The 27,499-nt window shown below is 49.9% G+C and overlaps 1 protein-coding gene across 1 annotated transcript; it reads right to left on the bottom strand.

Annotated features, from left to right (window-relative positions):
- Nucleotides 1-706: 706 nt before the first annotated feature.
- On the bottom strand, nucleotides 707-27,499 carry LOC306970724 (uncharacterized protein). Its single transcript, XM_079566751.1, has 15 exons — nucleotides 27,401-27,499; nucleotides 24,671-25,175; nucleotides 24,419-24,540; nucleotides 24,296-24,372; nucleotides 21,891-22,037; nucleotides 21,543-21,631; nucleotides 19,812-20,171; nucleotides 18,298-18,391; nucleotides 17,521-17,682; nucleotides 17,282-17,344; nucleotides 14,014-14,071; nucleotides 9,396-9,539; nucleotides 8,567-8,681; nucleotides 6,431-6,582; nucleotides 707-1,717 (listed from the first exon to the last, which is right to left on the bottom strand). The coding sequence occupies exons 2-15, from the start codon at nucleotides 25,145-25,147 to the stop codon at nucleotides 1,591-1,593; spliced, it is 2,187 nt and encodes a 728-aa protein (XP_079422877.1). The 5' UTR covers nucleotides 25,148-25,175; nucleotides 27,401-27,499; the 3' UTR covers nucleotides 707-1,590.

Below are 27,499 nucleotides of genomic sequence, written 5' to 3'. Positions count from 1 at the left end.
GTGATGTCACTTCCTTATGTTTTTGTGATGTCACTTCCTTATGCTTTTGTGATGTCACTTCCTCATGCTTTTGTGATGTCACTTCCTCATGTTTTTGTGATGTCACTTCCTTATGTTTTTGTGATGTCACTTCCTTATGTTTTTTGTGATGTCACTTCCTTATGTTTTTTGTGATGTCACTTCCTTATGTTTTTGTGATGTCACTTCCTTATGCTTTTGTGATGTCACTTCCTTATGTTTTTGTGATGTCACTTCCTTATGTTTTTGTGATGTCACTTCCTTATGTTTTTTGTGATGTCACTTCCTCATGTTTTTGTGATGTCACTTCCTTATGTTTTTTGTGATGTCACTTCCTCATGTTTTTGTGATGTCACTTCCTTATGTTTTTTGTGATGTCACTTCCTTATGTTTTTGTGATGTCACTTCCTTATGTTTTTGTGATGTCACTTCCTTATGTTTTTGTGATGTCACTTCCTTATGTTTTTGTGATGTCACTTCCTCATGTTTTTGTGATGTCACTTCCTTATGGGACACAGACAGGAAGTGACATCGATGAAGGCGAACCCTTTGAAACCTCTGCCGTGTCACTTCCTGTCCAATAAGTCGATCTGAGGCCGAGGTTTGTGTAGAAAACGCTTTATTCACCGAGTTTCACACGAGTCTCGGTTTGTTTTTCATCGGATTCAGAAACAAAACTAAATGTAAACAAACGTGACTGAGCCGCACATTAACTTTAACACAATGTGCTTAAAAAGGACAGAGGTCAAAGGTCAAACATCTGAAGTATACGTTTGTTAAGCGATGACGTCGTGCCTTTAGTTCTTTTCTCTATAAAGTGATGGATCTGACGTTTCACCGGCTGAAACATCACATTTACTTAAAGAAATATATCCAATAGTCAATTATCTGTTATCTCAGCAGGAACTTCAGATAAAGTTGTGTTTTTGCTGTTTGGATGAGGGACGGTCCGTAACCACGGTAACGCCCCCTCGCTGCAGCGCCGCATGAATCCCACGTTCGTCTCGCTCTGAGTCTTTGAGTATCCAAAAAAGCGCTTTACAAGTTTGACGTATTATTGTTATTTAAAATAATCCAAATGTTCTCATGGATCTTCCCTGCCTCAGCTCATCCCTGTGGCCCAAGAGCGCCCCCTGCCTCTGCAGCCGTTTAAACGTACTTATTCTCCTCAGAAACCGCCTGCGCTGCCGTCAGACAGACTTAATCCTTCATTTACTGGATCATTTTCAAACCTGTTTCTTATCTTTGTATTTCCTTCCATATCTCACACGTTTGCCTAAATTGGACATGAATTGGGTCCAAATGTAAAGTAATAATGAATAAATTCTAGGCCTTTGCACAGCAGCCTCTTTGTTTTTGCCTTTTAAAAGCACCGATAAGAAATCATTAAAACACCAGATCGATAAATCCTTAACGGCGCCATCTGTAGTTTGGACCCGGAAGTGACTTATTATATGTGACGTCACACTTAACAAACGTATAACAGGGGGCGGAGTCATACAGCACGGGGGTGAAGTCACACAGCAGGGGCGGAGTCACACAGCAGGAAGGGGCGGAGTCACACAGCAGGGGTCAGTCAAACACCTTCAGGTGGTTGTAGAGCGACTGGACGTAGGTGAACACACACATGGGGTCAGGCCTGACGCCCATCTCCAACATGTCGTCCACTTCGATCAGACGCAGGCAGTCCGCCAGCTTCCTGCCAGACAGGAAACAGCAGTTACACCGACAGGAAACAGCAGTTACACTCACAGGAAACAGCAGTTACACTCACAGGAAACAGCAGTTACACTCACAGGAAACAGCAGTTACACTCACAGGAAACAACTCACAGGAAACAGCAGTTACACTCACAGGAAACAGCAGTTACACCCACAGGAAACAACTCACAGGAAACAGCAGTTACACCCACAGGAAACAACTCACAGGAAACAGCAGTTACACCGACAGAAAACAGCTGTTACACCCACAGGAAACAGCAGTTACACTCACAGGAAACAGCAGTTACACCCACAGGAAACAGCAGTTACACTCACAGGAAACAGCAGTTACACTCACAGGAAACAGCAGTTACACTCACAGGAAACAGCAGTTACACCCACAGGAAACAGCAGTTACACTCACAGGAAACAGCAGTTACACCCACAGGAAACAGCAGTTACACCCACAGGAAACAGCAGTTACACCCACAGGAAACAGCAGTTACACCCACAGGAAACAGCAGTTACACCCACAGGAAACAGCAGTTACACCCACAGGAAACAGCAGCTACACTCACAGGAAACAGCAGTTACACTCACAGGAAACAGCAGTTACACTCACAGGAAACAGCAGTTACACTCACAGGAAACAGCAGTTACACCCACAGGAAACAGCAGTTACACCCACAGGAAACAGCAGTTACACCCACAGGAAACAGCAGTTACACTCACAGGAAACAGCAGTTACACTCACAGGAAACAACTAACAGGAAACAGCAGTTACACCCACAGGAAACAGCAGTTACACTCACAGGAAACAACTCACAGGAAACAGCAGTTACACCCACAGGAAACAGCAGTTACACTCACAGGAAACAACTCACAGGAAACAGCCGTTACACTCACAGGAAACAACTCACAGGAAACAGCAGTTACACTCACAGGAAACAGGAAACAACTCACAGGAAACAGCAGTTACACTCACAGGAAACAGGAAACAACTCACAGGAAACAGCAGTTACACTCACAGGAAACAGCAGTTACACCCACAGGAAACAGCAGTTACACTCACAGGAAACAACTCACAGGAAACAGCAGTTACACTCACAGGAAACAGGAAACAACTCACAGGAAACAGCAGTTACACTCACAGGAAACAGCAGTTACACTCACAGGAAACAACTCACAGGAAACAGCAGTTACACTCACAGGAAACAGCAGTTACACTCACATGAAACAGCAGTTACACTCACAGGAAACAGCAGTTACACTCACAGGAAACAGCAGTTACACTCACAGGAAACAGCAGTTACACTCACAGGAAACAGCAGTTACACTCACAGGAAACAGCAGTTACACTCACAGGAAACAGCTCACAGGAAACAGCAGTTACACTCACAGGAAACAGTAGTTACACCCACAGGAAACAGCAGTTACACTCACAGGAAACAGCAGTTACACTCACAGGAAACAGCAGTTACACTCACAGGAAACAGCAGTTACACTCACAGGAAACAGCAGTTACACTCACAGGAAACAGCAGTTACACCCACAGGAAACAGCCGTTACACTCACAGGAAACAGGAAACAACTCACAGGAAACAGCCGTTACACTCACAGGAAACAGCCGTTACACTCACAGGAAACAGGAAACAACTCACAGGAAACAGCAGTTACACTCACAGGAAACAGCAGTTACACTCACAGGAAACAACTCACAGGAAACAGCCGTTACACTCACAGGAAACAGCAGTTACACTCACAGGAAACAGCAGTTACACTCACAGGAAACAGCAGTTACACTCACAGGAAACAGCAGTTACACTCACAGGAAACAGCAGTTACACTCACAGGAAACAGCAGTTACACTCACAGGAAACAGCAGTTACACTCACAGGAAACAGCAGTTACACTCACAGGAAACAGCAGTTACACTCACAGGAAACAGCAGTTACACTCACAGGAAACAACAGTTACACCCACAGGAAACAACTCACAGGAAACAGCAGTTACACTCACAGGAAACAGCAGTTACACACACAGGAAACAGCAGTTACACTCACAGGAAACAGCAGTTACACTCACAGGAAACAGCAGTTACACTCACAGGAAACAGCAGTTACACTCACAGGAAACAGCAGTTACACTCACAGGAAACAGCAGTTACACTCACAGGAAACAGCAGTTACACCCACAGGAAACAGCCGTTACACTCACAGGAAACAGGAAACAACTCACAGGAAACAGCCGTTACACTCACAGGAAACAGCCGTTACACTCACAGGAAACAGGAAACAACTCACAGGAAACAGCAGTTACACTCACAGGAAACAGCAGTTACACTCACAGGAAACAACTCACAGGAAACAGCCGTTACACTCACAGGAAACAGCAGTTACACTCACAGGAAACAGGAAACAACTCACAGGAAACAGCAGTTACACTCACAGGAAACAGCAGCTACACTCACAGGAAACAGCAGTTACACTCACAGGAAACAGCAGTTACACTCACAGGAAACAGCAGTTACACTCACAGGAAACAGCAGTTACACCCACAGGAAACAGCAGTTACACTCACAGGAAACAGCAGTTACACTCACAGGAAACAGCAGTTACACTCACAGGAAACAGCAGTTACACTCACAGGAAACAACTCACAGGAAACAGCCGTTACACTCACAGGAAACAGCAGTTACACTCACAGGAAACAGCAGTTACACTCACAGGAAACAACTCACAGGAAACAGCCGTTACACTCACAGGAAATAGCAGTTACACTCACAGGAAACAACTCAGAGGAAACAGCCGTTACACTCACAGGAAACAGCAGTTACACTCACAGGAAACAGCAGTTACACTCACAGGAAACAGCAGTTACACTCACAGGAAACAGCAGTTACACTCACAGGAAACAACTCACAGGAAACAGCAGTTAAACTCACAGGAAACAGCAGTTACGCTCACAGGAAACAGCAGTTACACTCACAGGAAACACCAGTTACACTCACAGGAAACAGCAGTTACACCCACAGGAAACAGCAGTTACACCCACAGGAAACAGCAGCTACATTCACAGGAAACAGCAGTTACACTCACAGGAAACAACTCACAGGAAACCGCAGTTACATTCACAGGAAACAGCAGTTACACTCACAGGAAACAACTCACAGGAAACAGCAGTTACACTCACAGGAAACAACTCACAGGAAACAGCCGTTACACTCACAGGAAACAACTCACAGGAAACAGCAGTTACACTCACAGGAAACAACTCACAGGAAACAGCAGTTACACTCACAGGAAACAGCAGTTACACTCAGGAAACAACTCACAGGAAACAGCAGTTACACTCACAGGAAACAGCAGTTACACTCACAGGAAACAGCAGTTACACTCACAGGAAACAGCAGTTACACTCACAGGAAACAACTCACAGGAAACAGCAGTTACACTCACAGGAAACAGCAGTTACACTCACAGGAAACAGCAGTTACACTCACAGGAAACAGCAGTTACACTCACAGGAAACAACTCACAGGAAACAGCAGTTACACTCACAGGAAACAACTCACAGGAAACAGCAGTTACACTCACAGGAAACAACTCACAGGAAACAGCAGTTACACTAACAGGAAACAGCAGTTACACTCACAGGAAACAGCAGTTACACTCACAGGAAACAGCAGTTACACTCACAGGAAACAACTCACAGGAAACAGCAGTTACACTCACAGGAAACAACTCACAGGAAACAGCAGTTACACTCACAGGAAACAACTCACAGGAAACAGCCGTTACACTCACAGGAAACAACTCACAGGAAACAGCAGTTACACTCACAGGAAACAACTCACAGGAAACAGCAGTTACACTCACAGGAAACAGCAGTTACACTCACAGGAAACAGCAGTTACACTCAGGAAACAACTCACAGGAAACAGCAGTTACACTCACAGGAAACAGCAGTTACACTCACAGGAAACAGCAGTTACACCCACAGGAAACAGCAGTTACACTCACAGGAAACAGCAGTTACACCCACAGGAAACAGCAGTTACACTCACAGGAAACAGCAGTTACACTCAGGAAACAACTCACAGGAAACAGCAGTTACACTCACAGGAAACAGCAGTTACACTCACAGGAAACAGCCGTTACATTCACAGGAAACAACTCACAGGAAACAGCAGTTTCATTTCAGGTACAGGTCATGTGACTCACTCGGCGGTACAGGTCATGTGACTCACTCGGCGGTGGAGGTCATGTGACTCACTCGGCGGTGGAGGTCAGGTACAGGTCATGTGACTCACTCGGCAGTACAGGTCATGTGACTCACTCGGCGGTGGAGGTCATGTGACTCACTCGGCGGTGGAGGTCAGGTACAGGTCATGTGACTCACTCGGCAGTACAGGTCATGTGACTCACTCGGCGGTGGAGGTCGGGTACAGGTCATGTGACTCACTCGGCGGTACAGGTCATGTGACTCACTCGGCGGTGGAGGTCGGGTAAAGGTCATGTGACTCACTCGGCGGTGGAGGTCGGGTACAGGTCATGTGACTCACTCGGCGGTGGAGGTCAGGTCCAGGTCATGTGACTCACTCGGCGGTGGAGGTCAGGTCCAGGTCATGTGACTCACTCGGCGGTGGAGGTCGGGTACAGGTCATGTGACTCACTCGGCGGTGGAGGTCGGGTACAGGTCATGTGACTCACTCGGCGGTGGAGAAGGCGAGCTGCAGGTTGTTTCTCCGCTGCGTGGGGTTCAGGGCGTTGTAGTCGAACTCGAGAGGGAAGAAGGAGTGGACCAGAGCGCAGAAGGCCATGCCGTCGCTCCAGCTGCTCGAGAAGTTCTGGATATCGATGTTCTGGAAGAAGCACAAAGATCTGAAGCTCTGAGGCCAGAAGGGTCTAAATCCCAGATCAGAAACCCCAGACTTTAAAAGAAACCCCACACTGTATCAGAAACCCCAGACTGTATCAGAAACCCCAGACTGTATCAGAAACTCCAGACTATCAGAACCCCAGACTGTATCAGAAACCCCAGACTGTATCAGAAACTCCAGACTATCAGAACCCCAGTCTGTATCAGAAACCCAGACGTATCAGAAACCCCAGACGTATCAGAAACCCCAGACGTATCAGAAACCCAGACGTATCAGAAACCCCAGACGTATCAGAAACCCCAGACTGTATCAGAAACCCCAGACTGTATCAGAAACCCAGACGTATCAGAAACCCCAGACGTATCAGAAACCCCAGACTGTATCAGAAACCCCAGACCGTATCAGAAACCCCAGACTGTATCAGAAACCCCAGACTGTATCAGAAACACCAGACTGTATCAGAAACCCCAGACTGTATCAGAAACCCCAGACTGTATCAGAAACCCCAGACTGTATCAGAAACCCCAGACTGTATCAGAAACCCCAGACCGTATCAGAAACCCAGACTGTATCAGAAACCCCAGACTGTATCAGAAACCCCAGACCGTATCAGAAACCCAGACTGTATCAGAAACCCCAGACTGTATCAGAAACCCCAGACGTATCAGAAACCCAGACTGTATCAGAAACCCCAGACGTATCAGAAACCCAGACTGTATCAGAAACCCCAGACTGTATCAGAAACCCCAGACTGTATCAGAAACCCCAGACTGTATCAGAAACCCCAGACTGTATCAGAAACCCCAGACGTATCAGAAACCCCAGACGTATCAGAAACCCAGACTGTATCAGAAACCCCAGACTGTATCAGAAACCCCAGACTGTATCAGAAACCCCAGACTGTATCAGAAACTCCAGACGTATCAGAAACCCCAGACGTATCAGAAACTCCAGACGTATCAGAAACCCAGACTGTATCAGAAACCCCAGACTGTATCAGAAACCCAGACTGTATCAGAAACCCCAGACGTATCAGAAACTCAGACTGTATCAGAAACCCCAGACTGTATCAGAAACCCCAGACTGTATCAAACCCCAGACTGTATCAGAAACCCCAGACTGTATCAGAAACCCCAGACTGTATCAGAAACCCCAGACTGTATCAGAAACCCCAGACTGTATCAAACCCCAGACTGTATCAGAAACCCCAGACGTCTCAAACCCCAGACTGTATCAGAAACCCCAGACTGTATCAGAAACTCCAGACGTATCAGAAACCCCAGACTGTATCAGAAACCCCAGACGTATCAGAAACCCCAGACTGTATCAGAAACCCCAGACGTATCAGAAACCCCAGACTGTATCAGAAACCCCAGACTATCAGAAACCCCAGACGTATCAGAAACCCCAGACCGTATCAGAAACTCCAGACGTATCAGAAACCCCAGACGTATCAGAAACCCCAGACTGTATCAGAAACCCCAGACGTATCAGAAACCCCAGACTGTATCAGAAACTCCAGACGTATCAGAAACCCCAGACGTATCAGAAACTCCAGACGTATCAGAAACCCCAGACGTATCAGAAACTCCAGACGTATCAGAAACTCCAGACGTATCAGAAACTCCAGACGTATCAGAAAACCCAGACGTATCAGAAACCCCAGACTGTATCAGAAACCCCAGACTTTAAAAGAAACCCAGACGTATCAGAAACCCAGACTGTGTCAGAAACCCAGACTGTATCAGAAACCCCAGACTGTATCAAACCCCAGACTGTATCAGAAACCCAGACTGTATCAGAAACCCCAGACGTATCAGAAACCCCAGACTGTATCAGAAACCCCAGACTGTATCAGAAACCCCAGACTGTATCAGAAACCCCAGACGTATCAGAAACCCCAGACGTATCAGAAACCCCAGACGTATCAGAAACCCAGACGTATCAGAAACCCGCCCAGCCTGACCTTGTAGCCGATGGTCTTGGAGCGACACCACTCCAGGAGGATCTGTTTGATTCCGCTGGCGCTGGAGACGCCGAAGCTCTGGGAGCGTTTCAGTTTGGGTTTGGAATCCTTCGTCCTGCAACCAGAAACCTCCTCAGTACTGCAGTATTTATACATATACTAGAGTATTTATACACATAATGCAGTATTTATACACGTACTGCAGTATTTATACACATATCAGACTGTATTTATACAGGTACTGCAGTATTTATACATGTACTGCAGTATTTATACATGTACTGCAGTATTTCTATACGTACTGCAGTGTTTATACACGTACTGCAGTATTTATACATGTACTGCAGTATTTATACATGTACTGCAGTATTTCTATACGTACTGCAGTAGTATTTAGTTCTATATGAGTTACTCGCCCTCGATGGCGTCACATGACTCGTATTAAAGGGAAAGGAGCTCGTCCTCGATGGCGTCACGTGACTCGTATTAAAGGGAAAGGAGCTCGTCCTCTATGGCGTCACATGACTCGTATTAAAGGGAAAGGAGCTCGTCCTCGATGGCGTCACATGACTCGTATTAAAGGGAAAGGAGCTCGCCCTCGATGGCGTCACGTGACTCGTATTAAAGGGAAAGGAGCTCGTCCTCGATGGCGTCACATGACTCGTATTAAAGGGAAAGGAGCTCGTCCTCGATGGCGTCACATGACTCGTATTAAAGGGAAAGGAGCTCGTCCTCTATGGCGTCACGTGACTCGTATTAAAGGGAAAGGAGCTCGTATTAAAGGGAAAGTCTGTGCCGGTTTTTTCGGTAAAGGACGATGGAAACTCACTTCATTGGCTCCGAGTTCATCCGCTCGAACAGGGCTCTCTTGGACTGAGCTCCGTTGGATCGAGGAAGAGTCTGGGCCTTCATCAGGTTTTTCAGGTCTGCTCCTCCTGCTCCTCCTGCTCCTCCTGGAGACAACAGGCTCTTCCTGTGGAGACAGCGCCTCCGTGAGGACCTTCCAGGAATCACACGCTGAGAACGGGTTAGTTCAAAGGAGCCTGAGTTCAAACGGGTCTGACCCGGTTTAGGACCGCCCTCTGAAGACTAATGTGACGTGATGCTGGCTGCTGATTGGCCAATGGCAGAGAGGAGAGCCCGCCCTGTTCTAAAGGGGGATTAGCCGCTGTTATCGTTTACCCCACCAGAGGGCAGCATTTGTCTACTTTTGTTCTCATCGCAAAACTTCAGTGGTGGAAGAAGTACTACTAAGTAATATTCTTAAGTAAAAGTACAGATACAGGACAAAAAATGTACTAAAGTAAAAGTATGTGATAAAATGTTTACTTAAGTAAAAGTACAAAAGTACACATTGTAAAATGTACTTTATGAATCAAAAGTAAAAGTATTTAAGAGTTGAATGTGCAGGATTTTTTTTAATATAATTTGACTCAAACCAGGTCTAAACGAGTAAACCACTAAAAACCCGACCTAGACCCAAACTAAACCCGACCTAAACCCGAACTAAACCCGACCCAAACCCGACCTAAACCCGAACTAAACCGACCTAAACCCGACCCAAACCCGACCCAAACCCGAACTAAACCCGACCCAAACCCGACCTAAACCCGAACTAAACCGACCTAAACCCGACCTAAACCCGACCCAAACCCGACCTAAACCCGAACTAAACCCGACCCAAACCCGAACTAAACCCGACCCAAACCCGACCTAAACCCGACCCAAACCCGACCTAAACCCGAACTAAACCCGACCCAAACCCGACCCAAACCCGAACTAAACCCGACCCAAACCCGACCTAAACCCGACCCAAACCCGACCCAAACCCGACCTAAACCCGAACTAAACCCGACCCAAACCCGACCCAAACCCGAACTAAACCCGACCTAAACCCGAACTAAACCCGACCTAAACCCGACCCAAACCCGAACTAAACCCGACCCAAACCCGACCCAAACCCGAACTAAACCCGACCTAAACCCGAACTAAACCCGACCTAAACCCGACCCAAACCCGAACTAAACCCGACCCAAACCCGACCCAAACCCGAACTAAACCCGACCCAAACCCGACCTAAACCCGACCCAAACCCGACCTAAACCCGACCTAAACCCGAACTAAACCCGACCTAAACCGGACCTAAACCCGAACTAAACCCGACCCAAACCGGACCTAAACCCGAACTAAACCTGACCTAAACCCGAACTAAACCCGAATTAAACCCGACCCAAACCCGACCTAAACCCGAACTAAACCCGAATTAAACCCGACCCAAACCCGACCTAAACCCGAACTAAACCCGACCTAAACCCGACCCAAACCCGACCTAAACCCGACCCAAACCCGACCTAAACCCGACCCAAACCCAAACTAAACCCGAACTAAACCCGACCTAAACCCGAACTAAACCCGACCCAAACCCGAACTAAACCCGACCTAAACCCGACCTAAACCCGACCCAAACCCGACCTAAACCCGAACTAAACCCGAACTAAACCCGACCTAAACCCGACCCAAACCCGAACTAAACCCGACCTAAACCCGACCTAAACCCGAACTAAACCCGAACTAAACCCGACCCAAACCGGACCTAAACCCGAACTAAACCCGACCTAAACCCGACCTAAACCCGACATAAACCCGACCTAAACCCGACCTAAACCCGACCTAAACCCGACATAAACCCGAATTAAACCCGACCCAAACCCGACCCAAACCCGACCTAAACCCGACTCAAACCCAAACTAAACCCGAACTAAACCCGACCTAAACCCGACCTAAACCCGAACTAAACCCGACCCAAACCCGACCCAAACCCGACCTAAACCCGACCTAAACCCGAACTAAACCCGACCTAAACCCGACCTAAACCCGAACTAAACCCGACCCAAACCCGACCCAAACCCGACCTAAACCCGACCCAAACCCGAACTAAACCCGACCCAAACCCAAACTAAACCCGAACTAAACCCGACCTAAACCCGACCCAAACCCGAACTAAACCCGACCCAAACCCGACCTAAACCCGAACTAAACCCGACCTAAACCCGACCCAAACCCGACCTAAACCCGAACTAAACCCGACCTAAACCGGACCTAAACCCGAACTAAACCCGACCCAAACCGGACCTAAACCCGAACTAAACCCGACCTAAACCCGACCCAAACCCGAACTAAACCCGAACTAAACCCGACCCAAACCGGACCTAAACCCGAACTAAACCCAAACTAAACCCGACCCAACCGGACCTAAACCCGAACTAAACCCAAACTAAACCTGACCCAAACCCGAACTAAACCCGACCCAAACCCGACCTAAACCCGAACTAAACCCGACCCAAACCCGACCCAAACCCGACCTAAACCCGAACTAAACCCGACCTAAACCCGACCCAAACCCGAACTAAACCCGACCCAAACCCAATCTAAACCCGAACTAAACCCGACCTAAACCCGACCCAAACCCGAACTAAACCCGACCCAAACCCGACCTAAACCCGAACTAAACCCGACCTAAACCCGACCCAAACCCGACCTAAACCCGAACTAAACCCGACCTAAACCGGACCTAAACCCGAACTAAACCCGACCCAAACCGGACCTAAACCCGAACTAAACCTGACCTAAACCCGAACTAAACCCGAATTAAACCCGACCCAAACCCGACCTAAACCCGAACTAAACCCGAATTAAACCCGACCCAAACCCGACCTAAACCCGAACTAAACCCGACCTAAACCCGACCCAAACCCGACCTAAACCCGACCCAAACCCAAACTAAACCCGAACTAAACCCGACCTAAACCCGAACTAAACCCGACCCAAACCCGAACTAAACCCGACCCAAACCCGACCTAAACCCGACCCAAACCCGACCTAAACCCGAACTAAACCCGAACTAAACCCGACCCAAACCCGAACTAAACCCGACCTAAACCCGACCTAAACCCGAACTAAACCCGACCCAAACCGGACCTAAACCCGAACTAAACCCGACCTAAACCCGACCTAAACCCGACATAAACCCGACCTAAACCTGACCTAAACCCGACCCAAACCCGACCTAAACCCGAACTAAACCCGAACTAAACCGGACCTAAACCCGAACTAAACCCGACCCAAACCGGACCTAAACCCGAACTAAACCTGACCTAAACCCGAACTAAACCCGACCCAAACCCGACCCAAACCCGACCTAAACCCGAACTAAACCCGACCTAAACCCGACCCAAACCCGAACTAAACCCGACCCAAACCCAAACTAAACCCGAACTAAACCCGACCTAAACCCGACCCAAACCCGAACTAAACCCGACCCAAACCCGACCTAAACCCGAACTAAACCCGACCTAAACCCGACCCAAACCCGACCTAAACCCGAACTAAACCCGACCTAAACCGGACCTAAACCCGAACTAAACCCGACCCAAACCGGACCTAAACCCGAACTAAACCTGACCTAAACCCGAACTAAACCCGAATTAAACCCGACCCAAACCCGACCTAAACCCGAACTAAACCCGAATTAAACCCGACCCAAACCCGACCTAAACCCGAACTAAACCCGACCTAAACCCGACCCAAACCCGACCTAAACCCGACCCAAACCCAAACTAAACCCGAACTAAACCCGACCTAAACCCGAACTAAACCCGACCCAAACCCGAACTAAACCCGACCCAAACCCGACCTAAACCCGACCCAAACCCGACCTAAACCCGAACTAAACCCGAACTAAACCCGACCCAAACCCGAACTAAACCCGACCTAAACCCGACCTAAACCCGAACTAAACCCGAACTAAACCCGACCCAAACCGGACCTAAACCCGAACTAAACCCGACCTAAACCCGACCTAAACCCGACATAAACCCGACCTAAACCTGACCTAAACCCGAATTAAACCCGACCCAAACCCGACCCAAACCCGACCCAAACCCGAACCAAACCCAAACTAAACCCGACCTAAACCCGACCTAAACCCAAACTAAACCCGAACTAAACCCGACCTAAACCCAAACTAAACCCGACCCAAACCCGAACTAAACCCGACCTAAACCCGACCTAAACCCGACTCAAACCCAAACTAAACCCGAACTAAACCCGACCTAAACCCAAACTAAACCCGACCCAAACCCGAACTAAACCCGACCCAAACCCGACCTAAACCCGAACTAAACCCGACCCAAACCCGACCCAAACCCGAACTAAACCCGACCCAAACCCGACCTAAACCCGAACTAAACCCGACCTAAACCCGAACTAAACCCGACCTAAACCCGACCCAAACCCGAACTAAACCCGACCTAAACCCGAACTAAACCCGACCTAAACCCGACCCAAACCCGAACTAAACCCGACCCAAACCCAAACTAAACCCGAACTAAACCCGACCTAAACCCGACCCAAACCCGAACCAAACCCGACCCAAACACAGAGCTCACTTGTCCAGGCTTGGGGAGAAGCCCGACTTGATGATGGATTTGGACGGCAGGAGTTTCTCTGTGGAGCAGAAATAACTGATGTCACAGGTGTGTGAGGTCACAGGTGCGTGAGGTCAGGGGTATGTGAGGTCACGGGTATGTGAGGTCACGGGTATGTGAGGTCACAGGTATGTGAGGTCACGGGTATGTGAGGTCACAGGTATGTGAGGTCAGGCGTATGTGAGGTCACGGGTATGTGAGGTCACGGGTATGTGAGGTCACAGGTATGTGAGGTCACAGGTATGTGAGGTCACAGGTATGTGAGGTCAGGGGTATGTGAGGTCACAGGTATGTGAGGTCACAGGTATGTGAGGTCACGGGTATGTGAGGTCACGGGTATGTGAGGTCACAGGTATGTGAGGTCAGGCGTATGTGAGGTCACGGGTATGTGAGGTCACAGGGGTATGTGAGGTCAGGGGGGTATGTGAGGTCACAGGTATGTGAGGTCAGGGGTATGTGAGGTCAGGGGTATGTGAGGTCACAGGGGTATGTGAGGTCAGGGGTATGTGAGGTCAGGGGTATGTGAGGTCAGGGGTATGTGATGTCACAGGTATTTGAGGTCAGGGGTATGTGAGGTCAGGGGTATGTGAGGTCAGGGGTATGTGAGGTCAGGGGTATGTGAGGTCAGGGGTATGTGAGGTCAGGGGTATGTGAGGTCACAGGTATGTGAGGTCACAGGTATGTGAGGTCACAGGGGTATGAGTGTGAGGTCACGGGTATGTGAGGTCAGGGGTATGTGAGGTCAGGGGTATGTGAGGTCAGGGGTATGTGAGGTCACAGGTATGTGAGGTCAGGGGTATGTGAGGTCAGGGGTATGTGAGGTCACAGGTATGTGAGGTCACGGGTATGTGAGGTCAGGGGTATGTGAGGTCACAGGGGTATGTGAGGTCAGGGGTATGTGAGGTCACAGGTATGTGAGGTCAGGGGTATGTGAGGTCACGGGTATGTGAGGTCACAGGTATGTGAGGTCACAGGGGTATGTGAGGTCAGGGGTATGTGAGGTCAGGGGTATGTGAGGTCAGGGGTATGTGAGGTCAGGGGTATGTGAGGTCACAGGTATGTGAGGTCAGGGGTATGTGAGGTCAGGGGTATGTGAGGTCAGGGGTATGTGAGGTCACAGGTATGTGAGGTCACAGGTATGTGAGGTCACAGGTATGTGAGGTCAGGGGTATGTGAGGTCAGGGGTATGTGAGGTCAGGGGTATGTGAGGTCAGGGGTATGTGAGGTCACAGGTATGTGAGGTCAGGGGTATGTGAGGTCAGGGGTATGTGAGGTCAGGGGTATGTGAGGTCAGGGGTATGTGAGGTCACAGGTATGTGAGGTCAGGGGTATGTGAGGTCACAGGTATGTGAGGTCACAGGGGTATGAGTGTGAGGTCACGGGTATGTGAGGTCACTGTATGTGAGGTCACAGGTATGTGAGGTCACAGGTATGTGAGGTCACAGGTATGTGAGGTCACAGGTATGTGAGGTCAGGGGTATATGAGGTCACACGGGTATGTGAGGTCAGGCGTATGTGAGGTCACAGGTATGTGAGGTCAGGCGTATGTGAGGTCACAGGTATGTGAGGTCAGGCGTATGTGAGGTCAGGGGTATGTGAGGTCACAGGTATGTGAGGTCACACGGGTATGTGAGGTCAGGCGTATGTGAGGTCAGGGGTATGTGAGGTCACACGGGTATGTGAGGTCAGGCGTATGTGAGGTCACAGGTATGTGAGGTCACACGGGTATGTGAGGTCAGGCGTATGTGAGGTCACAGGTATGTGAGGTCACAGGGGTATGTGAGGTCAGGCGTATGTAGGGATGGGTACCGTTCGTTTTTTTTCGATACCAAGTACTTTAACGATACCTGCTTTTCGGTTCCGGTGCCTTAACGGTACTTTTTTCGATACCTATGTTATTTTAATTCAATAAAAATAACGTGTATTAAAAGTATAGTTCAGGAAAAAATCCTAAAACGGCTCAGCAGAAGCTACACAGGAGCAGCAGCGTCGCCTGTGACTTCGTGTTTTGAGCACAATTTCCACTTAAGCAGTAATAAAAAGAAAGAAAGGACGTTATTGCCTTAAGCTGCAGAGACAGGACAGATCCACATCAGGACATGGTTTTCTTTCAGCTAAACTTTTCTAAACTCACTGCACTGTTCGACGAAGCGAAAGCAACTTCCCACGTCAAAGATCCTCACATGGTGTGAGCCTCACTCTGCCACTGACAATTTACCAAAACTGCACCATCAATGTATAATACAGAGTGAGCGCTCACTTTCAACAAACAACAAACAATCTGTGATATTCCTGTCGCTGCAGCTGCTGTAAAGTTGTAAACAAGAGCACGTAAGCTCCGCCTCCGGGTCTGTCGCTAAAGGTAAACACGTCTTTCTTGTTGTCACTGCTCTTTTTTGCTTTTCACTTTGACTAAAGCTCAAGTTTCTTATTCAGTCCTGGTTTAGTCCTGGTTCATAACTGATTTTGTTTAGCTCTGGGTTTTACCCGGTGTCGTCCACGTCCTGCTCAGTCCTGCTCAGTCCTGACGCAGACGCGGCTCTGTCATCTCTATTACAGAAGTTTAGCAAGTTTTGCTTCGCTATAAGTTACATCATAAAATATGTCTTTGCTTCGCTCCATTTGCGCTGAAGCGGGTCAGTATCTGCGCACACGTTCATGTAGCTTTTTAGAGACTCACTGAGGGTCACATATTGACGTCTGGAGAGAAAAAGAACCGAAAGTTGGCACCGAAAGAATTAAAAATTTTCGATACCGCCCCCGACCGGAGCTTTTCGGTCGGTTCCAAGTAGGAACCGTTTAACGGTGCCCATCCCTAGGCGTATGTGAGGTCACAGGTATTTGAGGTCACAGGTATTTGAGGTCACAGGTATTTGAGGTCACAGGTATGTGAGGTCACAGGTATGTGAGGTCAGGGGTATGTGAGGTCACAGGTATGTGAGGTCAGGGGTATGTGAGGTCAGGCGTATGTGAGGTCAGGGGTATGTGAGGTCAGGGGTATGTGAGGTCACAGGTATGTGAGGTCAGGGGTATGTGAGGTCAGGCGTATGTGAGGTCAGGGGTATGTGAGGTCACAGGTATGTGAGGTCACAGGTATGTGAGGTCACAGGTATGTGAGGTCAGGGGTATGTGAGGTCACAGGGGTATGGGAGGTCAGGGGTATGTGAGGTCACAGAGGTATGGGAGGTCAGGGGTATGTGAGGTCACAGAGGTATGAGTGTGAGGTCACCTGCAGACTGGGGGAAGCTCACGCTCCTCTTCAGGACTGGACTGGGCGTCTTCAGGATTGGAGCTGTGACACAAATCAAAAGCTTCTTGACCTGATGGTTTTCAGCCCATCGGCCAGAGTCACGCCTCATTTGAAAGCTAAGACCTACAAACCTTACCCGAGCTCTTTAGATCAGTTTTGTAGGCCTTAGCTTTCAAATGAGGCGTTCCTCTGGCCTGTCTCTCCTGACCGTGACTCACTGCGTTTAAAGGGATACTCTCCGGGTCTGACGGGGTTTTCCTGCAGAGACGACAGACAGGAGCGAGGGGAGGGGCAGCGGGCGGGCTCCGGGTCTGAGGCCTTACTGAGGCCGGGCGGGGCGGGCGGGGCGGGCGCGGCGGGTGCCTTCGCGTCAGTCAGATCTGTGACACCGAGAGGAGACTTTAGTTTGGAGCTGAGGTCAGACGGGAAACAAGACCCTGATCTGAGGCCCCCACCTGGTTTGAAGGTGAAGTCTCTCCTCGGGGACTGTGGAGGGGCGGGGTCTGCTCTGGGCGCTGAGGGGGGGGGGTCTGCTCTGGGTGCTGAGGGGGCGGGGTCTGCTGTGGGCGCTGAGGGGGTGGGGTCTGCTCTGGGCGGTGAGGGGGCGTGGTCTGCTCTGGGCGTGTCCGGGCTGCTCTTGGTCAGAGCCGTGAGCGGCGAATGAGGCAAACCCCCCATCACTGACGAACCTGAGACCGAGAGGAAGAACAGGCTGGTCAGGGTCTGAGTCTGGTCAGAGTCTGGTCAGGGTCAGAGTCTGGTCAGAGTCTGGTCAGGGTCTGGTCAGGGTCTGGTCAGAGTCTGGTCAGGGTCTGGTCAGAGTCTGGTCAGGGTCAGAGTCTGGTCAGGGTCTGGTCAGAGTCTGGTCAGGGTCTGGTCAGGGTCTGGTCAGAGTCTGGTCAGGGTCAGAGTCTGGTCAGGGTCTGGTCAGAGTCTGGTCAGGGTCAGAGTCTGGTCAGGGTCTGGTCAGGGTCAGAGGTCATTCTGCGCCTCACCTGTCGCCGTGACGACCGTGTCGACGAGCGTTCTGTCCGGGAGAGTCTCGGCCTTGGTCACGGCGCAGAGCGGGAGATGAGCCGTGGACTCTTCCTCGTCTGGAATCAGAACAGAATCATCATAAGACCCTGGTTCGGGGGGGGGGAACCCATGTGACGGCGTCGTCAACGTCGTCAACGTCATCGTCGTCGTCAACGTCATTGTCAACGTCATCGTCAACGTCGTCGTCAACGTCGTCGTCAACGTCGTCGTCAACGTCGTCGTCAACATCGTCGTCAACGTCATCGTCAATGTCAACGTCGTCAACGTTATCGTCATCGTCAACATCGTCAACGTCATCGTCAACGTCGTCAACGTCGTCAACGTCATCGTCAACGTCATCGTCAACGTCGTCAACGTCAACGGCGTCAACGTCAACGTCAATGTCGTCAACGTCGTCAACGTCGTCAACGTCGTCATCGTCGTCATCGTCGTCATCGTCGTCAACGTCGTCGTCAACGTCGTTGTCAACGTCGTCGTCAACGTCATCGTCAACGTCATCGTCAACGTCATCGTCAACGTCATCGTCAACGTCATCGTCATCGTCAACGTCATCGTCATCATCAACGTCATCGTCAACGTCATCGTCATCGTCAACGTCATCGTCATCGTCAACGTCATCGTCAACGTCATCGTCAACGTCATCGTCAACGCCATCGTCAACGTCATCGTCAACGTCATCGTCATCGTCAACGTCATCGTCAACGTCATCGTCAACGTCATCGTCAACGCCATCGTCAACGTCATCGTCAACGTCATCGTCATCGTCAACGTCATCGTCAACGTCATCGTCAACGCCATCGTCAACGTCATCGTCAACGTCATCGTCAACGTCATCGTCAACGTCGTCAACGTCATCGTCATCGTCAACGTCATCGTCAACGTCATCGTCAACGCCATCGTCAACGCCATCGTCAACGTCATCGTCATCGTCATCATCAACGTCATCGTCATCGTCATCATCAACGTCATCGTCAACGTCATCATCAACGTCATCGTCAACGTCATCGTCAACGTCGTCAACGTCATCGTCAACGTCATCGTCATCGTCATCATCAACGTCATCGTCAACGTCATCGTCATCGTCAACGTCATCGTCAACGTCATCGTCAACGCCATCGTCAACGTCATCGTCAACGTCATCGTCAACGTCATCGTCAACGTCATCGTCAACGTCATCGTCATCGTCATCATCAACGTCATCGTCAACGTCATCGTCAACGTCATCGTCATCGTCATCATCAACGTCATCGTCAACGTCATCGTCAACGTCGTCAACGTCATCGTCAACGTCGTCATCAACGTCATCGTCAACGTCATCGTCAACGTCGTCAACGTCATCGTCAACGTCATCGTCATCGTCATCATCAACGTCATCGTCAACGTCATCGTCATCGTCAACGTCATCGTCAACGCCATCGTCAACGTCATCGTCATCGTCATCATCAACGTCATCGTCAACGTCATCGTCAACGTCATCGTCATCGTCATCGTCAACGTCATCGTCAACGTCATCGTCAATGTCGTCAACGTCAATGTCGTCAACGTCAATGTCGTCAACGTCAATGTCGTCAACGTCAACGTCATCATCAACGTCATCATCAACGTCATCGTCAACGTCATCGTCAACGTCGTCAACGTCATCGTCAACGTCGTCAACGTCATCATCAACGTCATCGTCAACGTCATCGTCAACGTCATCGTCAACGTCATCGTCAACGTCATCGTCAACGTCATCGTCATCGTCAACGTCAATGTCAACGTCGTCAACGTCGTCATCATCAACGTCGTTAACGTCGTTGTCGTCAACGCCGTCGACGTCGTCGACTTCAGTCTGACCTCAGTTTGACCTCAGTGTGATTTCAGTTTGACCTCAGTCTGACTTCAGTATGACCTCAGTCTGACTTCAGTTTGACCTCAGTCTGGCCTCAGTTTGACCTCAGTCTGACTTCAGTTTGACCTCAGTCTGGCCTCAGTTTGACCTCAGTCTGACTTCAGTTTGACCTCAGTCTGGCCTCAGTTTGACCTCAGTCTGACTTCAGTTTGACCTCAGTCTGGCCTCAGTTTGACCTCAGTCTGACTTCAGTTTGACCTCAGTCTGGCCTCAGTCTGACCTCAGTCTGGCCTCAGTCTGACCTCAGTCTGACCTCAGTTTGACCTCAGTGTGATTTCAGTTTGACCTCAGTCTGACTTCAGTTTGACCTCAGTCTGGCCTCAGTTTGACCTCAGTCTGACTTCAGTTTGACCTCAGTCTGACTTCAGTTTGACCTCAGTCTGGCCTCAGTCTGGCCTCAGTTTGACCTCAGTCTGGCCTCAGTTTGACCTCAGTCTGGCCTCAGTTTGACCTCAGTCTGACTTCAGTTTGACCTCAGTCTGACCTCAGTCTGACCTCAGTCTGACCTCAGTCTGACCTCAGTTTGACCTCAGTGTGATTTCAGTTTGACCTCAGTCTGACTTCAGTTTGACCTCAGTCTGGCCTCAGTTTGACCTCAGTCTGACCTCAGTTTGACCTCAGTGTGACTTCAGTTTGACCTCAGTCTGACCTCAGTCTGACCTCAGTTTGACCTCAGTGTGATTTCAGTTTGACCTCAGTCTGACTTCAGTTTGACCTCAGTGTGACTTCAGTTTGACCTCAGTTTGACCTCAGTCTGGCCTCAGTTTGACCTCAGTCTGGCCTCAGTTTGACCTCAGTCTGACTTCAGTTTGACCTCAGTTTGACCTCAGTTTGACCTCAGTTTGACCTCAGTGTGATTTCAGTTTGACCTCAGTCTGGCCTCAGTTTGACCTCAGTCTGACCTCAGTTTGACCTCAGTGTGATTTCAGTTTGACCTCAGTCTGACTTCAGTTTGACCTCAGTCTGACCTCAGTTTGACCTCAGTGTGATTTCAGTCTGACCTCAGTCTGGCCTCAGTTTGACCTCAGTCTGGCCTCAGTTTGACCTCAGTCTGACCTCAGTTTGACCTCAGTGTGATTTCAGTCTGACCTCAGTCTGGCCTCAGTTTGACCTCAGTCTGGCCTCAGTTTGACCTCAGTCTGGCCTCAGTCTGACTTCAGTCTGTCCTCAGTCTGACCTCAGTCTGACCTCAGTCTGGCCTCAGTCTGACCTCAGTCTGGCCTCAGTCTGAGCTCAGTCTGACCTCAGTCTGGCCTCAGTCTGACCTCAGTCTGACTTCAGTCTGGCCTCAGTCTGACCTCAGTTCCCCACCTCTGGCCCCGCCCACCAGTCGTACCTGTGGTCGCCCCGTTGTGTCCCGTTGCCGTGGTGACGACCCTCTCTCTCTTTGCGTCTGTGACCTGAAAAGACAAACACTTTTCCTTAGAGTTAAGTTTAAGTTTAAAGTTCTTTATTTGTCATAACAACAACATAAACAACTAACCCTGTGCCCCCAATGACCCCCCACACCGGGCCCCCCCCAGAGCGTCGCCTCGGTTACAGCGATGACCTCACTCAGAGGTTATTCTGAGCAGAGTTTCCGCTGCTCTGTCAGATTAAAGGGATTCTTCTGAAATCGGCTAAAAATATCTGAACCCGAGGCAGCTGTGTGAGGATTACTGCTCTGAGGGCCCCCGGGGGTCTGAGGGCCCCTGGGCGTCTGAGGGGCCCCGGGGGTCTGAGGGCCCCCGGGGGTCTGAGGGCCCCTGGGCGTCTGAGGGCCCCTGTTGTCCCAGGTTTTGTTTCTTTTTGCTAAGTTAAACTCTCCTTATGAAAAGTATTAGAGTATTAGTATTAGAGTATTAGAGTATTAGTATTAGAGTATTAGTATTAGAGTATTAGAGTATTAGAGTATTAGTATTAGAGTATTAGTATTAGAGTATTAGAGTATTAGAGTATTAGAGTATTAGAGTATTAGTATTAGAGTATTAGTATTAGAGTATTAGAGTATTAGTATTAGAGTATTAGTATTAGAGTATTAGAGTATTAGTATTAGTAATAGAATCTAACACGTGATATTTGAGGTGAAATAAAGTTTTTTATGAAAAGTGTGAAAGAATTCTCTAAACAAAACTGTAATTTGATTGATAGAGCCTGTAGCACTAACTATTAGAACTGGTTTGGTGACCTCAGTGACCCTTGACCTTTGAAATGCAGCTCTCAGAAAAAGGCACAAAGCTCTGCTGGACCAGGGGAGAGGACGGGTGCTGCTTGTTTATGAGGCCGAATCGCTTTTACCTTTTTATGGCTTTAATTCCAGTTGTGAATAAATCGTTTGTGGCATGAATGAACGTCCACCTGACCACCGGACCACATGACCACATGACCACCCGACCACATGACCACCTGACCACATGACCACCGACCACCTGACCACATGACCACCGACCACATGACCACATGACCACCTGACCACATGACCACATGACCACATGACCACCCGACCACATGACCACCTGACCACATGACCACCGACCACATGACCACATGACCACCCGACCACATGACCACCGACCACATGACCACCTGACCACATGACCACATGACCACATGACCACATGACCACCTGACCACCCGACCACATGACCACCCGACCACATGACCACCTGACCACATGACCACCTGACCACATGACCACCTGACCACATGACCACCTGACCACATGACCACATGACCACATGACCACATGACCACCTGACCACATGACCACCTGACCACCCGACCACCCGACCACATGACCACCTGACCACATGACCACCCGACCACATGACCACATGACCACATGACCACCTGACCACCCGACCACATGACCACATGACCACCTGACCACATGACCACATGACCACCTGACCACCCGACCACATGACCACATGACCACCTGACCACATGACCACATGACCACCTGACCACATGACCACCTGACCACCTGACCACATGACCACATGACCACCCGACCACATGACCACATGACCACCGACCACATGACCACATGACCACATGACCACCTGAGCACCGACCACCCGACCACATGACCACATGACCACCGACCACATGACCACATGACCACCGACCACCCGACCACATGACCACCTTACCACATGACCACCTGAGCACCTGAGCACTGACCACCTGACCACATGACCACATGACCACATGACCACATGACCACCTGACCACATGACCACCTGACCACCCGACCACCCGACCACATGACCACCTGACCACATGACCACCCGACCACATGACCACATGACCACCTGACCACCCGACCACATGACCACATGACCACCCGACCACATGACCACATGACCACCTGACCACATGACCACATGACCACCTGACCACCTGACCACCTGACCACATGACCACATGACCACCCGACCACATGACCACATGACCACCGACCACATGACCACATGACCACATGACCACATGACCACATGACCACCTGAGCACCGACCACCCGACCACATGACCACATGACCACCGACCACATGACCACATGACCACATGACCACCGACCACCCGACCACATGACCACCTTACCACATGACCACCTGAGCACCTGAGCACTGACCACCTGACCACATGACCACTGAGCACCTGACCACTGACCACCTGAGCACTGACCACCCGACCACCTGAGCACTGACCACCTGACCACCTGACCACCGTGTTGCTGTGGCGTGTTGCTGTGGCGTGTTGCTGTAGCGTGTTGCTGTAGCGTGTTGCTGTAGCGTGTTGCTGTAGCGTGTTGCTGTAGCGTGTTGCTCTGGTGGATGATGTCACCGTAGCTGCATCTGTCTCTCCGCTCACTCTGTCACTGACACCAAACGCTTTCCACTTTCCATCAGGAGATTCAGAGCCACATTCTGAGGTTATTATGGGACGTCCCGCTTTAGGAGCCTCTGACGAAGCTCTGGTCCAGTCTTTCCCAAATCAACATTTCCTAAATGTCCAGGTTAGAAACTGTGACTGTGACGAGTGTGGAGGAACTTCTACATAAATGTGTTTTTGTGACTCACGTGTCCGTCGTTGAGTCGGCGTGTTCTCCAAGGGGGCGGAGCCACTGCAGCAGCTGTTTGATCTGTGTCTGCGGGCTCTGCAGCAGAGGGGCGGGGCTCTTCAGCAGAGGGGCGGGGCTCTACAGCAGAAGGGCGGGGCTCTGCAGCAGAAGGGCGGGGCTCTGCAGCAGAAGGGCGGGGCTCTGCAGCAGAGGGGCGGAGCTCTGCAGCAGAAGGGCGGGGCTCTGCAGCAGAGGGGCGGGGCTCTACAGCAGAAGGGCGGGGCTCTGCAGCAGAAGGGCGGGGCTCTGCAGCAGAAGGGCGGGGCTCTGCAGCAGAGGGGCGGAGCTCTGCAGCAGAAGGGCGGGGCTCTGCAGCAGAGGGGCGGGGCTCTACAGCAGAAGGGCGGGGCTCTGCAGCAGAAGGGCGGGGCTCTGCAGCAGAAGGGCGGGGCTCTGCAGCAGAGGGGTGGGGCTCTGCAGCAGAGGGGCGGGGCTGGGGCTCTGTGTGAGGCCTGTGGTTCTCCTCGCTGTGCTCCTGACCCCGGGTGTGTCCGTTCTCCTCCTGGCCCCGCCCCTCGCCCCGCCCCAGCGTCTCCTGCAGCAGGCGGCTCAGCGCCTCCATCTTGCTCCTCAGCAGCTGGTTCTCCTCCTGGAGGCGTGTCACGGCGGCGCTGAGTGGGGACTGGGCGGAGCTGACCTCCTGGAGCCGCGCCTCCACGCGCTGCTTAAAGGCGCTGACGTCCACGTGCACCTCGCGCACGGCCGCCTGCAGCGTGTTCTGGAACTGAGCCAGGACCCGGCTCACCGCGGCGTCCTGCGGGGCCTCCTGCGGGGCCTCCTGCGGGGCCTCCTGCGGGGCCTCGGCCTCCATCACCAGGGCGGAGTCTCAGAGCGTCCACCTGCAGGAGACGCACAGTCAGGAAAAATGAGCACTTGCAGTAACGTGGGGTACGGGAGCCGGGACGACTCCCTTTGCTGATAATGATCAAGAAGAGAATGAGCGGACTCCGGGGAAAACAAGTTCAGCAACAAAAGAACAAGTACAGCCACACAAAAAACAAGTTCAGCTGCAAAAAAACAAGTTCAGCCTCAAAATGGCTGGTGAATACGCGTCTCCATGGTTACTGCAGGTGAGACAGATCCTCGATGACTGCGCTCTCTCCTATATTTGGAGATCCCAGAAAATCACAAATGTGAACTGGCTGAAACTCAAAGTGGAACGAACCCTAAAGGACCAGTTTATACAGAAGTGGAGAATGTGGCACTATGTCGTCTTGTGATGTTTATGTGGAATTTAAAACCGTATTTGAATTAGAAAAGTATCTTTTGTGCCATTTGTAATTTAAGAACCGGAAACAATCGACTGGCAGAAGTCGTGGCCGATACAAAGGCATCGTTATTGTAAATCTCTGTAAGGATAATGTTGTTGGTGATGAGTTTCATTTACTGTTTAAATGTTCAAATGCAGAAGTCGTCATGAATAGAGAAAAGTATTTGCCAAACGTTTATGTAAGACGCCCTTCAATGTTTACATTTATTTCACTTACGCAAAATCAAAGTCAAAATGTGATCAGTAAATTTGGTACATTCTTGAAAAAGGTTCTTCTTCTGTTAAAATGATATTTGTTACTTTGTTCTGTTCTGTTTTTATGAACTTGTGCTCCAAACCATGGGTGTGGTCGTGAGCACTGAAAGAAAGAAGAAGAACCACCCACAACTAGCTAACCTAACTAACTACCTAACCAAACTAACTACCTAACCTAACTAACTACCTAACCTAACTAACTACCTAACCTAACTAACTACCTAACCTAACTAACTACCTAACCTAACTAACTACCTAACCTAACTAACTAGCCAACCTTTTTATAACTGCTCTTAAAGTTTGATCTGGACTGTATAAGAGCCACGCTTTCGGCTTATGGAACTACCTCTCGGATGGAGGTCGTTCCATCCGAGACTCTGGAACCTCTTGGCTTTGCCCAAATCTAAAAGCTTCTCACAGACTACAGGCCAGAGCCTCATTTGAAAGCTGAGACCCACAAACCTGATCTGAGCGGATCTGTTTCCTTGTGTTGTGGTCACTTTTCTGTTGCGTTTCTTATCACGTTTTTGTCGTTTTTGTCGCCTTTTGTTTTCACGTTGTTTGTGTCATGTGTTGATGTTGTTTCAGGAAGCTGCTTTTTTTTTTGATGCCACAGAAAACGAGCTCGGTGAAGGGGGGGTTCGGAGGTTAAGTCTTTCATGGTTTTCAGTCTTACATATCTTCATGATCTCATTTATCTTGTACCTGTTTTAGTCATTCATTACTTCCTTCACTTTCACTGTGTTCTGGAAAAGGTTCGGGGCCACTTTCGGGTCCGGGTCAGTGTGTTCTGTTTGACGGGACATTACAGAAGAACAGACTCTTCTGCTCTGAGGTTTAAACACAGCAGCAGCAGCGCCTCCACCACAGGACATTTACACTCACAGGTACAATTATTCTTACATTGTTCACAATCCCCTGAGTCACCAGATTCTCTCCAAAGTCCTGGTGTCGTTCAAACGTCCTCAGGCTGTGGAGTCTTTTATACTAAACTGACTTTTCAAGTGTTGTCCTTTTATTGTAGACAGCCTGTGCCTCACTGTGAGGAGACACAGGTTTAAACCAGATCTTTGTCGTTTCATGACTTCACTTTAAAACATCTTCATTTAGTCTTGTTTTATTCGACAAAACTTTAGATTCATTTACTCGACTTTTCCTTTTCATATTTATTATAACTATATTTAATCCAGATCCGGCTCCATGTTTGTTCCACATAAAGCTCAGTCTCTTCTTTTTAGTCATGTTTGAGTTGAGTCACAGTTTCAGTCTCAGAAACAACTTTTCATTTAGTTTTAGTCCAGTTTTCATCAGAGTAAAATCAGGACTGCTTTGATTTTGATATTTTGGTTCCGTTTCGATGCTCAGATTCTTCTGCAGAAATAGTTGTGGGCTCGGATGAAGCTGGACTGGAGCCTGTGCGGCCAGAGCGTGACATCATGTGCAAACCCCCTGCTCTAAAGGTCAGTCCAGGGAAACCAGGTCCCTCCAGACTCAGAAACAGCAAAGATCTAAACCTGAAGTGTGGTTAAAGCGACTCACCGGCTCAGCAGCAGCAGCAGCTCGTGGTCGTGTCCCGGTGCGAGTGACCGTGGGCCGGAGCGCGGGCCGCGGTGAGCAGGGGGAGGAGGGGGAGGGGAG

Source organism: Gobius niger, assembly GCF_951799975.1.
Source record: "Gobius niger genome assembly, chromosome: 11".
Taxonomy (NCBI): domain Eukaryota; kingdom Metazoa; phylum Chordata; class Actinopteri; order Gobiiformes; family Gobiidae; genus Gobius; species Gobius niger.
The sequence above is the reverse complement of the archived record's forward strand: the minus strand, read 5'-3'. Positions and strand labels throughout refer to the sequence as shown.